This window comes from Lithobates pipiens, unplaced genomic scaffold (genome assembly GCF_037356315.1).
Source record: "Lithobates pipiens isolate NorthernLeopardFrog02 unplaced genomic scaffold, aLitPip1_a1.2 Scaffold_8, whole genome shotgun sequence".
NCBI classification, from domain to species: domain Eukaryota; kingdom Metazoa; phylum Chordata; class Amphibia; order Anura; family Ranidae; genus Lithobates; species Lithobates pipiens.
Window position 1 is genome coordinate 623,599,771 of NW_027507903.1, and position 14,893 is coordinate 623,614,663.

The window sequence follows — 14,893 nt, forward strand, 5'->3', positions numbered from 1 at the left end:
TGATTGGCGACACCTTTTGTAAATATTTTTGGAGCAGATGATGGGCAAACTGACTTGGTTTACTTTACGTTTACGTGCTTTACTATCGTTGGACTTGCAGGCATTGTGTCAAAGAATGGGAGGTAAGTGCAATGGACTTTAGTTTCAGTTTGAATATCCATTCAAAGTTTGGGGCTAATTCTAAACCAATTTTCCTTGTTCAAATACAGTGTAGTCTACAGGAAGGTGTGATTGATTCAAGGACCTAGTAGAGTTATCTGACAGAGAAACCTAAACCACAAGACTGCCAGAGTGAAGCAGGTGAGCAGGTACAGGCAGGTAAAACAAGTTTACGTAGAGCAGCTATTACCTGGATCTAAGATGTAATATATTACAAGAAACAGTTGGATGCACTCGACATTCTGTACATCGCTTTTGCTAGTTGAACATTGATGTTTGAAATTGATATTTACGGCTCTGAAGCTTTATTCTGGTTTTCCCCTTTTCTCTGATATATCACAACAAGGCAAAGGGCTATACTGTTTGTCCTACAAAACTGTCATAGATACATTTGTTATTATAGAGTGATAAGCATCCCTTGAAGAATATGAGGAAACCGGGTGTCTTTCTCTGTGCATTGGTCATCATCTTTTTTATGGGGGTAAGTCTAAATTTCAGTATATACTGTATATCTTCCAGGCAAATTTAACTAATTTCTTTATGCAGTTTCTGAAATATCAGGTTTTTTGTCAAATTTGTTTATTGAATTTTAACAATTGGTATACATAAGTACATATGGTGGCAGCAAAAGAAAAGATCACATATATGGTAATAATATTGAGTTGTAGTTCCAACATAAACTAAAAGTAGTTTAACTAAAACAATTTTAGCATGGATCTAACTACTCAAAAGATTATGTCTTACATTGTATAAAGGATAAAATCAACTTAGACCAGGTTAATATAAGATGATAAAAAAAAGGTCTTAATTATTAGTATAGTATAGTTTTTTAAATACAAATTTAAAGAAATACATTATTTATTATAGAATATAAAATCGTATACTACATATTGGAACTATGTACAATTGGTATAATTATAAGCAAGGAAATAAAAGTTCTGCTACCAGAACAATATAAAGAGTAAATTAAAAGAGGAGAGAGAGAATAGGGGGAAAAAGTTGAAGAGAGAAAGAAGATAAAAGAAAAAGTTATCTTGGGTAGGAGAAAATGTAGATAGAGAAGAAATAAATGAGAGGTAGTAAGGGTCCCCGGGGTAGTACATGGTAATAAACACATTCCATTAATGCAGAGAATGGAAGTATAAATCAAGATTACCAAGGTTTTAGTAGGGAAGCATCAAAATTGGAAGGCAAAAAGTGAGTCATCCAGGGATACCATATTTTCTCAAAGTTGGATATTTTATCTTGAGTTATAGCCTCTGTTTTGGCATGGACCATTGCTTGATTGACTATTTTTAGTTTCAGCAATTATTAAATATGGGGATTTCCAAGCTTTGGCAATTTTTTGTTTCGCAGCTGTAGTGAGTTTGAAATGGCGGTAAGAGAGAATGGCCAGTTTTACGTTTAAAATTGCTATTGTAGGATCAGGATTGATAGGGATTTCAGACAGTGTTGAAATCATAAGAAATACATTTTCCAGAATTATTTTTTTGCTACTGGGCAATCCCACCATGTATGGAGATGTGATCCAAGATCACCACAGCCACGAAAACAAAATGGGGAATAATTTGGAGCATATTTCTCATTTCTGACAGGGACCAAATACCACCGTGTGAGTACTTTGTAATTTGTCTCTAAGGCAGCTTTATTTTGTGAGGATTAAGTAATTGTGATCCAAATCTTATCCCAATTGGTTGCTTCCAACAAAAATCCAAGATCCATCTCCCCACTTAGCCACATATGATGGTGGGTCTGAGTTGGGTTTAGTAATAAGATGAGTGTAAAGAGTTGAAATGAGCGCCTTCGTGTGTGGGTCACGTTTACATATATTTTCGAACCACGTTAATTTATCTAAATTAATTCTTCCTTGTATATAGGTCATAAAACATTTTTAATCTGAAGATATTGAAAGAGCTCTGAATTAGGAAGTTTGTGACTTTCACATAAGTCACAGAAAGTTTTGAATGAAGTAGAGGATTCTAGTTCACAGAGTTGGGTTAGATTAGTGGAGGTCCATGCTTTAAAAGATTTAGGGAAAGACCAAGCAGGATAGAAAAATAGATTTTTAGGAAATGATAAAAGAGGTATATGGGGAGATTGTAGTCCATTTACTAATTAAAATGTATCCCAAATGCCTAGTGTATGTTTAGTTATAGGATTATTGAGGTTTTTTTTTACAGTCTGAGGAATTAAACCATACAAGATTGGTTACCGAATGTGGATCGTAATCTATTGAGTCGAGGGCAACCCAAAGCAGAGTTATCCCTAAGTAAAAAAAGTGTGAAGTGGACCATGAGAAAGGGAGGTTTTCGCTTATTGTAAAATATGAGGAGGTATATATATATTTAAGGCTATAGATTTTTGAGAGTTAATAATTAGACCAGACCGCGAAGGAGATGTCGCTGGCCCCGCCACCTGGTATGGACTTAAAGGGGAACCCCAACGCCGAAAAAAATCGGCGTTGGGGTCCCCCCAGGTCCACATCAGACCCTTGTCCGAGCACGCTACCTGGCTGGCCAGGAAAGGGGGGACGAGCGAGCGCCCCCCCCTCCGAGCCGCACCAGGCTCAACATGGGGGGTGCCTTGGGGAAGAGGGGGCCACGCGGCCCCCCCACCCCAAAGCACCTTGTCCCCATGTTGATGAGGACAAGGGCCTCTTCCCGACAACCCTGGCCGTTGGTTGTCGGGGTCTGCGGGCGGGGGGCTTATCGGGATCTGGCCCCCCACCCTATGTGAATGAGTATGGGGTTCAATGTACCCCTACCCATTCACCTGTAAAATAAAGTACAAAAAAAAAACACAACACACAAGATAAAATAGTTTATTGCACAGCTCCGGGGGTCTTCAGTCTTCGGGGGTCTTCTCGCCGGACTCCTCTGGTATCTTCTTGTAGCTCTTTTACTAGTGGAGGAGCCTGGCTTTCTTCCTCGCCACCGGCCTCTTCTTCCGACTTCAGGGGTCTTGTCCCCCTCTTCGGTTCTTCTGCCGGGCCACCGCGCCTTCTTATAGCTCTTTTACAGGCGGTGGCCCGGTCTTCTGTCGCCGTCGCCGCCGTCTTCCGTTCTTCTTCTTCTCCTTCTTCTCCTGGAGATGTTGACTCGACGCTCTCTCCGACCGCAATGCCAGGGACGCTGGCAACTTTAGACGCTCAGAGGAACTTAGTTGCAAACGGAAGGATAGAGGTAGTAGAAAATACTGTACCAGTATCTTGCAGCTTGTCTGGCGATGCCGTAAGAAATGTGGATTCAATTAGTGTCCATAACAGCTCAGCTTCCAGGCTCTTACTGAGTAGCCAGCCTCGTGCGTGGCCCTCTTACTGAAGAGTGGTTGGTTGCATGTAGAGTTGCTGGGCCTCTCCAAACCCGAGACTGCACCGGAACACATTAGAATCCTCCTTCCAGTTACCGTGCCTCGGACTAGCCAGTTCCGAGGCTCGGAAATGGATGGATCCGCACCCCAGGCCATGAGTGCCTCTGGGGGCTGGTCAGGAGGACCCAATGCATCCAACCAGATTGCATTCTAAAGCCTCCCACAGGTGTACAACCTACCTATGACCAGGCAGAACATTAGTACAGCCCAGCCAAACTGATGCCAAAACACAATTTTACACAATTAACCCCAAGACTCAACTACAGTCTTGGGAAAAAAAACTAAATTTACAGATATAGCGTGTACTCATCAGGAGTACCGGCGCTAAATACATAAACTGCAAGTTGTTATATATGTGGGATCACAATTAAAGTGGTGTTGCACATAAAAAATAATTCATCAACATTTCCTAATAAAATAAAAAATAAAAATAACTCACCTCTAAATGCCTGTTGCTAGGGGGTCCTTCATAGTCTGCCTCCTTCAGTGCCTGGGCTGGTGACATCACTTCCCCTCGGTGCAGGAAGGGCTCAGCTCTGCCCCTCCCTCCTGTCAGTCATCTGGGACATGTGACAGATCTCAGATGACTGCGCGGGCCAATCACAGCGCATGGCGCTGCTCGTGCATGTGCAGTGGGTTCCCGGCTGTGAAGCCACAGCCAGGTGCCCACACTTAGAATGTCGGAAGCCACCTAGCAGAGGGGGGAATGAGCGGGGCTTTGTTCCCCCGCATCTCTGAACCCTGGGACAGGTAAGTGTCCGATTATTAAAAGTCAGCAGCTTCAGTATTTGTAGCTGCTGACTTTTATTTATTTATTTTTTTAAGGGGAACTCATCTTTAAGGTATAGGTTAAACATTAACCTTACTCCTAGCTCAAACATTTGTTTGCTAAGAGCTGGTGTTGGGTCATGCTGAACAATTGAATAAACATGACAAGCTTACTTAACAAAGAAAGCTTTAATCATTGAAGACATTAAGAAGAAAAGGGAGAAAAACTCTATACCTGGACAAAAATGTGTTTTTGCAGCTGCACGTCTCGTCATCCAGCCATGTAATGAAGGGGATGCAGAGACGAGACACTGACAGTGTGTGTATATATTATCCTCCCTCCCCAATCAGCTGTTAAAAACACAGCTGATCGTGATGGGATGGGAGGAAGCTAGGGCCTCAGACCTGGCACCCTGAGCGGTGTGCGCGCAGCCGAGTCCCAGCGCTCTAACGATTGTGTCACGTGTTGGAGCTCGGCCATTCCCACTGCGCCCACCGGCACGCAAAGCCTCAGCAGTGGACAAGATGGAGTCCTGGCGGCGATTGGGGTGCCGCCACAGGCTCACTTGAGACAGGGCAGCTTTGCGTGCACGGGCGGTCCACCGGACATGACCACACCATCAGCTAGGTCATAAAAAACAGAGGGAAAAGGAATATATATAATGTATATTAATGGGTTTGCGCAAAAGTTATACCCAGGTCTTACACTTTTTTGGAACGATTGACAATTATACAGAGATCAGTGCTATAAGAATGCACTGATTACTGTATAAATGTCACTGGCAGGGAAGGGGTTAACAATAGGGGGCAATCAAGGGGTTAATTATGTTCCCTGACTGTGTGTTCTAACTGTAGGGAACTGACTGTAGGAGATGATGGATCGTGATTCCTAGCTATTAGGAACTTACAATCTGCTTCTCCTCTCAGAACAGAACAAGGATGTGTGTGTGTTTGCACACACACATGTCCCTGTTATGCCTCTCGTGCCCGTGATGGCTTGTGGCCAGCGGTCATCGCTACCGCCAGTCACGAGCATCGGCACCCACCACAATAAAGCATTCTATTGGGTTGAGATCAGAACTCTGTGCAGGCCATGTCAAGTTCCTCCATCCCAAACTCGCTTATCCATGTCTTTATGGACCTTGCTTTGTGCACTGGTGGGCAGTCATGTTGGAATAGGAAGGGGCCATCTCCAAAGTGTTCCCACAAAGCTGGGAGCATGAAATGGTCCAAAATGTCCTGGTATGCTGGCGCCTTAAAGCGGAGTTCCACACAAAAATGGAACTTCCACTTTTCGGGAATCCTCCTCCTCCCTCTGGTGTCACATTTGACAGCTTTCAGGGGGGAGCAAGTACTTGTCTAATACAGGTATTTTGCTCCCACTTCCGGGCATAGATACCCATGCCATCAATGGGTATCTACACCACTTCTCTGTCCCCCTCGCTGTCTCCTGGGAGACACACAGGTCCTAGGAGACAGAAGAGACCAGTGGGAATGCGCAGTGTAAGTCGTGCATGCACAGTATGCACGAATTGCACTCGACCCTTAGCAAAGATGGCGGCGGCAGCACCCGAGAGCCGAGGGACAGATCGGCTTTCTGTGCCGACATCGCGGGGGCCCTGGACAGAAGCTGCAGTATTTGTAGCTGCTGAATTTAAAAAAAAAATTGGCTAAACTCCCGCTTTAAGAGTTCCCTTCAATGGAACTGAGGTACCAAGCCCCAATCCCAACCCCTGAAAAACGATCCAACACCATAATCCCCCCCCCCCCCCCACCAAATGATTTGGACCCGTGCACAAAGCAAGGTCCATAAAGACATGGATGAGCGAGTTTGGAGTAGAGGAACTTGACTGGCCTGCACAGTGTCCTGAGCTCAACCAACAAAGAACACCTTTGGCATGAATTAGAGCGGAGACTGTGAGCCAGGCCTTTTCGTCCACATCAGTGCCTGACCTCACAAATGCGCTTCTGGAAGAATGGTCAAACATTGCCATAGACACACTCCTAAACCTTGCGGACAACCTTCCCAGAAGAGGTGAAGCTGTGGGGTGGACCAACTCAATATTTAACCCTACGGACTAAGACTGGAATGCCATTAAAGTTCATGTGCATGTAAAGGCAGGCGTCCCAATACTTTTGAAAATATAGAGTATATTATTTTCAGATTATTTCCTGTATGTTAATTTTGGATGACATTTATAACTTCTAGGCAGGATTTGTCCTGAAATAACAACTATTGCGAAGCACATTAATAACATACGCCAGGTTTATATAATTGCTATCTTTTAATAAACCTATAATTGCCATGTATCTCTTGTTAAAATGTCTCACCTTATAACATAAGTGTTGTGCTGATTTGATGATTGATGACTGTAACTTGTAGTAAATACTGTTTTTTAAGTTATCACTGACAAATTGGTTCCATATCGCTTGCAATCTGCTCCTCGTGGTGTCATGAGAGGATATCCCTTTTTCTTTCAAAATTTTGAATTGGCATCCTTCCCATTTTTGATACCTACCACAAATGACTCTATTTGTCTCCATAAAGCCAAGATATATATATATATATATATACTTTCGAAAATATAGTGTGTGTATTTCCTTTTTTTTTATTCCAGGCGTTCCATGTTTTGTGGTAATATTTTGAATGGTCATGGTTTCCTCCATAGCGTGAACCCTGTTGACTTCAAAAAAACTATCTTTAATGGTTGGGATGTATGAGGTTTTCCAAGCCCTGCAGATTAAGTTTTTTGCTGCATTCAGCATATGTCTAGTCAGAGAAAGGTTGTGTGCTGATATTTAAGAGACAGACTTTTGGGTCGGGGTGATGTCCGTACCTGTAATTTTTTTTCATTCGTTCGCAAATTTTTTCCCAGAACGCAGAAATCAATGGGCATTGCCACCAAATGTGAATCATGGACCCAACGTCCTCTTTACATCTCCAGCACAAGTTAGGGGTCTGTGGGTCCCAAGTGTATATTTTTTTGGGGGTAATATACCAGTGAGTAAGAATCTTATAAGAATTCTCTTGGAGTTTAGTACTAATTGAGCATTTGTGGGCCAGAATGCATGCTTTTTCCCATTGGGAATTTGTGAGGCTTTTGTCCAGTGCTTTTTCCCACTTTGACTTGAGCACGAGATTGTGTTTGTTATTATAGGCTTGTAGCCAGGAGTATGCTAAGGAAGTGGATTTTTTTTATCGTTGTAGCATTCAGGCATATGTTTTCTGATTTTGTAGGCCTTAGCCCTTGTACACACGGTCGGAGAATCCGTCGGAATGTGTCCTATCGGACCGTGTTGTCGGATAATCCGACTGTGTGTGGTATGCATCAGACTGATTCCGTCAGAATATGCGTCGGACCCAATTTTCCAACATGTTGGAAATATTTCCCGACCAACTGGTTCGATCGGACATACTCCGATCATGTGTAGAGAATTTTTATTGGACCAAGTGCCACGCATGCTCAGATCAAATTCCTACATCAAAGCTATTGGCTACTAGTGTGAATGTAGTCCCATCGTAACGAAATTACGTCATCACGCTCTGAATGATAGGATTTTTCGACAACTTAGTCCGACCGTGTGTATACAACAGTTTCGGACAAGATCCGACGGATTTGGTTGTCGAAATCTCCGACCGTGTGTACAGGGGCTTAGAGTGTAAATGTTTTGACCTGTGTTTATTTAAGAAACTATGAAGTTGCAAGTAGGTCCATTGGGGGAAAATCTGATCTTTACATATAGTCTGTAAATTTTCTTTGGATTTGATGGAGCTCGCTTGCATACAGTACGTAATTAGTAGGGGGGATCCTTCGTGTGTAGTGAGAAACCCTTTGCAGTGTAGGTGTGGGCTAAATTCTGGCTTGTCTACAATTCTGGTTAGTGGGCCAGGTATTGTAGCTAACTCATATCTAGTGGATAATTTGTAAGGTAGTGCCAATGAATGGGTGTTTTTTAATTGGTGCTGGGTAGTAGGACTTCCGAACCCAAGGTAAAAACCTGAGAGGTAGGGTGACAAGCACATTTTTGATGTAAAACCAGTCTTTATTTTCTGAGTGGCAATGCCAATCTATTATTGGGTAATATGAGTGGAATAATAATATTTTCTGAAATCAGGTAAGGCCATACCTCCCAGGCTTTTTGGACGTGTGATTGCATTTAAATTTATTCTTGGCTTGTTGTGTGCCCAGACAAACTGTCTCTGGACAAACTGGAGGTGTCTACAAAAAGAGGATGGAAGTTTTATAGGTCGCGCACGCATGCAATAAAGCAGTCTGGGGAGGATGACCATCTTTACAATAGCTGCCCTCCCAAACCATGAGAACCCTCCAGTGTGCCACTTTTTTAGGTCTAAAGAGATTTTTTTAAGTAGAGGGGAAAAATTTTGGTCAAAGATATCTTTTGTGTATGGAGAGATCCATATTCCTAGGTATTTTTGAAAGAAAACCAGAGGTTATAAGGCCACAAAGGCAGTTACTGCAGCTGCAGCTAATGTGACCAAACCTACGTGATTAATATGACATCTGTGGACTATCTCGGTACTTATTGACACAGGTAAATCAAAAATCAGTTAAAAAGGAATTTTAATAATACAAAATTATACATAACCAAATACAATCAAACAAAACATTATAAAAACATCCACCATGACTATACAAAAACTGTTGGGTTTCCCCCGTAAAGTTTATGTTGAGAAGTGGCAAAATTCCTCTAACAGTTTCGCAGTCAAGAACACCTTCTTCAGGAGGGAGATCTACAAAATAGGTAAATGAAAAGAAAGGTAGGGTAGAAAAACAGCAATATATATGACAGATAAACAACATAGTTTAACATAGGGCAAAATTAGGAGATCGGCTCACCAATACAACCAGTAGCAACAGGTCACCGGGGCCCACCAATTCCCCCACTCGGGGGAATATATAGGACCGGCTCTGGTATCAAGAGAATGGGAAATTAGAGACAACAATACATATATATATATATATATATATATATATATAATATGTAGGAAGGCCAGTGTGGTGGCCTGAATTTATGGGAGGAGCCCGGAGGGTATTTAACCAGCCCGCTCGCCTGTGGTCTTTGTCGGTTTCCGGTGCGCGGCACTACGTCACTAGGCCGACTGCTCGTGTTTCGTTGCCGCTCGGACAAAACGTCTCTCTACTAGAATCTCGTGGTTTACGTTTCCAGTTCGTTTTTGTACAAACGTCGCCGGCTAGACTGCCGCAGGTAAGGGTCTCGATTGACCTTCCTGTTCTATTTTTGAGTGTCGTTAAAACCTGAAATATCGAATCGTTCGTTATGATACCGGGTGGTTATCACTCAAAACGCACTATTTTCGCAGCGCCCTTCATTTCACGGGCGTCATTTCGGTAGATATTGCTTGTAGGAAAAACTGCACTGTTTTAGTAACTTGTTATAGTCTCGTTGCCGTGTTCCACAGTCAAATCGTTGCCAGTCGTATCTCACGGCACAACGACTCGTACCTCTGCCATAGCTGGCTCACGTAGGTCATTTCATCATTTCACTCATTTCTGTCACGCACTGCGCTCCAATTCAAATCCAGTCGCATCCCTAAATGTGGCGATTCATTCCGGTGTGCCCCTAGTTGCTCGGCCTCATTTCGGTACATGCTCCAGAGCCCGCTCGTTGCTAATCGACCCGGGTCTCTGTCATGGGAGTCATTTCACCTCACCTATTACGTTCGAATCGAAACCAGTCGCTTTCTCAAAACGCACAGGTTCAATCGACGTGTCCCAGTTGCGTTGGCCTCATTTCGGTACATGCTCTAGAGCCCGTTCGTTGGCGGTCGCAGGTTGCGTCCTCTCCGATTCGTAGCTCTATCATGGGAAACATTTCATTGTCACGTAGTACGTTCAGTTCGAATCCGGTCGCATCCCTGTGCATCGATTCGTCCGGACGGCCCCAGGTATTTTCGGCCTCATTTCAGTACATGCTCCAGAGTCCCGTTCGTTGTCAGTCGCAGGTTGCGGCGCACCGATTCGTGCCTCTGTCATGGAAAATCATTTCACTGTCACGTATCACGTTCCGATACGAATCCAGTCGCATCTACGATGCACCAATTCGTCCCGGCGTGCCCCAGGTAATTTTTCGGCCTCATTTCAGTACATGCTCCAGAGTCCCGTTCGTTGTCACTCGCAATCGCGGCACGACCGGTTCGGGCCTCTGTCATGGCAAACTTTGTCACTCATTTCACTGTCACTTACCGCGCTCCGATTCGAATCTAGTCGCATCCGTCATGCACCGATTTGTTTCGATGTGCCCCAGTTGGTCACGGCCTCATTTCAGTACATGCTCCAGAGTCAGGATTCATTATCGGTCGCAGTTTTCGGTTCTCTGATTCATGACTCTGTCATGGGAAATCATTTCACTGTCACGTATCACGCTCCGACATGAATCCAGTCGCATCGTGCACTAATTCGTCTCGGCGCGCCCCAGGTATTTCAGCCACATTTCAGTACATGCTTCAGAGCATGCACGATTAACGGATAGTCGCAACAGCGGCATGATCGATTCGTGCCTCTATCATGGCAATCAAAATTTATTTCACCACCACGTACCGCGCTCCGTTTCGAATCCAATTGCATACATGCACCGATTCGTTACGGCGTGCCCCAGTGCTTTAGCCTCATTTCAGTGCATGCTCCAGAGTCCGGTTCATCTTCAGTCACAGTCACGGCATGACCGGCTTATGCCTCTATCATAACAGGTTTTTTTTTTTTTTCCCCATTAAATTGACCGTCATATACCATGCCCCGATTCGAGTCGGTCGCATCTGACATGCACCGATTCGTTCCGGCGTGCTCCAGTTGTTTTCATTCGTACGACCAATTCATATCGGATTCATTCCATACACATCCTAGAAACAACGTCTTGCAAAATCGCTGCTAGCGCGCACCTAAGCATACACTCCCTGCAATCATTGCAAACACATTCCCAGGCACAGACTTCTCGCAATCGTTGCAAGCAAGCATTCAAGCATAGACTTCTTGCAATCTTTGCAAACACGCATCCAAGCATAGACTTCTTGCAATCGTTGCAAGCATGCATCCAAGCATAGACTTCTTGCAAATCGTTGCAAGCACACATTCAAGCATGGATGTCTTGCAGTCGTTGCAAGTTCGCATTCAAGTGTAGACTTCTGGCAACAGTTGCAAGCACGCCTTCAAGCATAGACGCCTTGCAGTCGTTGCAAGTACGCACACAAGCGTAGACTTCTTGCAATCATTGCAAACACACATCCAAGCGTAGACTTCTTGCAATCGTTGCAAGCACGTATCCAAACATATACTTCTTGCAATCGTTGCAAGCAAGCAGTCAAGCATGGACATCTTGCAGTTGGTGCAAGTACGCATACAAGCGTACACTTCCTGCAATTGTTGCGAACACGCATCCAAGCGTAGACTTCTTGCAGTCATTGCAAGCACGCATCCAAGCGTAGGCTTCTTGTAATCATTGCAAGCACGCATCCAAACATAGACTTCTTGCAATCGTTGCAAGCACGCATTCAAGCATGGACGTCTTACAGTCGTTGCAAGTACGCATACAAGCGTAGACTTCTTGCAATCGTTGCAAGCACGAATCCAAGCATAGACTTCTTGCAAATCGTTGCAAGCACGCATTAAGCATTAACTTCTTGCAATCGTTGCAAGCACGCATTCAAGCATGGACGTCTTGCAGTCGTCGCAAGTACGCATACAAGCATAGACTTCTTGCACTCATTGCAAACACGCATCCAAGTGTAGACTTCTTGCAATCATTGCAAACACGCGTCCAAGTGTAGACTTCTTGCAATCATTGCAAACACGCGTCCAAGTGTAGACTTCTTGCAGTCATTGCAAGCACGCATCCAAGCGTAGACTTCTTGCAATCGTTGCAAGCACACATTCAGGCATAGACCTCTTGCAGTCATTGCAAACATGCATTGGAGCATAAGACCTCTTGCAATCATTGCAAGCAGATGTCCAGGCACAAACTTATTGCAATCATTGCTAGCAGGCAGTTCTGGCTGGCTCAATAGATTGCTTTAGGAAAAGCCTGGATACTTTCCTAAAGGTACATTATAACGGGGTACTTATATTTATAGGTAAAGTTGATCCAGGGTAAATCCGATTGCCTCTCGAGGGATCAGGAAGGAATTTTTCCCCTGTTGTAGCAAATTGGGCTATGCTCTGCTGGGGTTTTTGCCTTCCTCTGGATCAGCTGTGGGTGTAGAATTGGGTGTGTCGGGTTGTGCGGTATTTTATTTGTTTGATTCGTGGTTAGGACTGGATGCACTTCTGTCTTTTCCGACCTGGCTACCCATCTATCTTACCATAACTCCTTGCAATTGTTGCAGGCACGCATCCTGGCATAACTCCTTGCAATCATTGCAGGCACGCATCCTAGCATAACATCTTGCAATCATGGCAAGCACGCATCCTGGTGCGACTCCTTGCAATCGTTGCAGGCACGCATCCTAGCATATCATCTTGCAATCGTTGCAAGCACGTATCTTGGCATAACATCTTGCAATCGTTGCAAGCACGCACCCAAACACATGTTCAAGCACAACTCCTGCAGTCTTTGCAAAGCACATGCGGTAACACGAATTTCTCATAGTCACTACCAACACATCTCCAGTGACAAACCCCCGCGCAATTGTCGCAAGTACACGTTTAAACACTACTTTTGCAATCATGCCAAGGCTCGCGACTTAGCATAACTTCTTGCAATCATTCTTTTGCAAGCACATTCTCAGTGGCACACAAACTGGCTACACGTCATTTTCAGCAGCACTTAATTGACCACTTGTCTCCTGTGGCTTTTCTTACAAGCCACTCACCGTTTCCTGTCTGTCTGTCTCTCCCTTAGGACAGTTGAGTGCAACTTCCGTCCTGCACCAGGATCATATTGACACACGCAACTGGCTTCTTCCTGTAACACGCTCAGGATATACCTAGCCAGCGTTCAGCATTTCTTATCCTTACAGGGCCCGGAGAGCCATCCGTCTTTACGGCCCATACAGCAAGATCCCCACTACGAGGCATCCAGAGGCATCGCCCATAGCCAACGGCAAACGACGCCCATCACAACTGCCATCTTTACGGACATATAAAAATCCTTGCATATTCCCCAGTCTAGTCATCCAAGCGGCCATCTACCTGGCCCTTTGTGGTTTTCCATGGCCTAGCCAATTTATTGTTGGTAGCACTGGCAGCCAGGTTCTACACAGACACTACCTGACGAACGTTCAAATCGGCAATACGGGCCATTCCCCAGGGTCGATCTTTATGTCACGCCTCCTGGTCCTCCTCTCACGGACACAGGACCCTTCTCAGATCCTTAATTTAGATGCCGTGTCAATAGCAGACCTATCTATGTCGGAAGGTTCCTTACTGCATGGATTGGTGTAGCGATGTTTAGACCATCTACGATGCCCCTGTCACCCCTGGTAGTGACGGATGCCACAGCCCCCACAGGCTCGCTGCAATTTTTGGCCACCACTGGTTACAGAACCATGGCATCAGGGATACTCCTAAACCCCGGGTTTACCTGGACTTCCTCCCTCTTCAAGCTATACCCGGTCATGACAGCCTCTCGAATCTGGGGTTATGTCAGGACAGGACAGGCTGTGGCTTTCACCACCGACAACTGGGCCGAGGCTCACCTTGTTGATGAAGCCAGGTCTGGACCGCTCTCGGTTGGGTCCTTCCTGCGCAGACTGCTGCAGTTATCTTGGGGGCACCAGTTTAAAGTCCATTGTATGGGCATTCCAGGCCTTCAGCAATCCCGCAGGCCAAGTCCGGCATAGTCGTCACTTGGCTCGCTACCAACCATTTCATCCTCCACCTTGCAGTGTCTAAAACCCAGCAATCTGGCTCCAGGATAGACGTCCATTTCTATAGAGTAGGCAGTGCTTGGTGTCAAGTAACCATACTCGACTACCTACTGTCACTCCTACCGGAACGCCTAAACTCCAGTTCCCTATTGCCTTTTCGTGCTAACACTTGTGTACCTGCCAGTTTCCCAAACACATGGGGTTCTTCTACGCAGCCTACAACTCAACCCCGGTCCATACCGTGGTCACTCTTTAGTATTTGAGCACCCTTGGCAGCATGTTGGCATGGGTCCCAAGTCACGTCATTGAGAGTCTAAGCAGTTGGAACCCTGCCTACCTCGCCCGGTACATCCCCAATCCTCGGATGGAAATGGCACAAGCATTCACCAAACTTGCTCAACTAATTAAGCTAAAACTAATAAAACTACACCCCTACCTGAATGTTTTTGCCCCCTTATTTTGGTATACCGACCATGAGACCAGGGCACACTTCATGTCCATTTCATGTTGTTAATCTTATGGTAAAGTCTATTTGTTTATATCCGTATCGGCCATAGGGCTTTGACCATAAGTAGGAAGGCCAGTGTGGTGGCCTGAATTTATGGGAGGAGCCCGGAGGGTATTTAACCAGCCCGCTCGCCTGTGGTCTTTGTCGGTTTCCGGTGCGCGGCACCCACCCTCCCATCCCCTTTTCAGGGCATTTCTCAAATTCATTTCTCTTCACAAATATTAATTTCTAATCTAGGGTATGCCCCC

At 45.0% G+C, this 14,893-nt stretch overlaps 1 protein-coding gene across 1 annotated transcript in view; it reads left to right on the top strand.

Moving 5' to 3' along the window:
• Positions 1 to 445: 445 nt before the first annotated feature.
• The window catches only part of LOC143961468 (NXPE family member 3-like), a 119,702-nt gene continuing 105,254 nt past the window's right edge, over positions 446 to 14,893 (top strand). Inside the window, exon 1 of the mRNA XM_077470764.1 lies at positions 446 to 640. Within this exon, the coding sequence (XP_077326890.1) occupies positions 587 to 640 (54 nt within the window). The 5' untranslated portion in view covers positions 446 to 586. The remainder of the gene's footprint in view (positions 641 to 14,893) is intronic.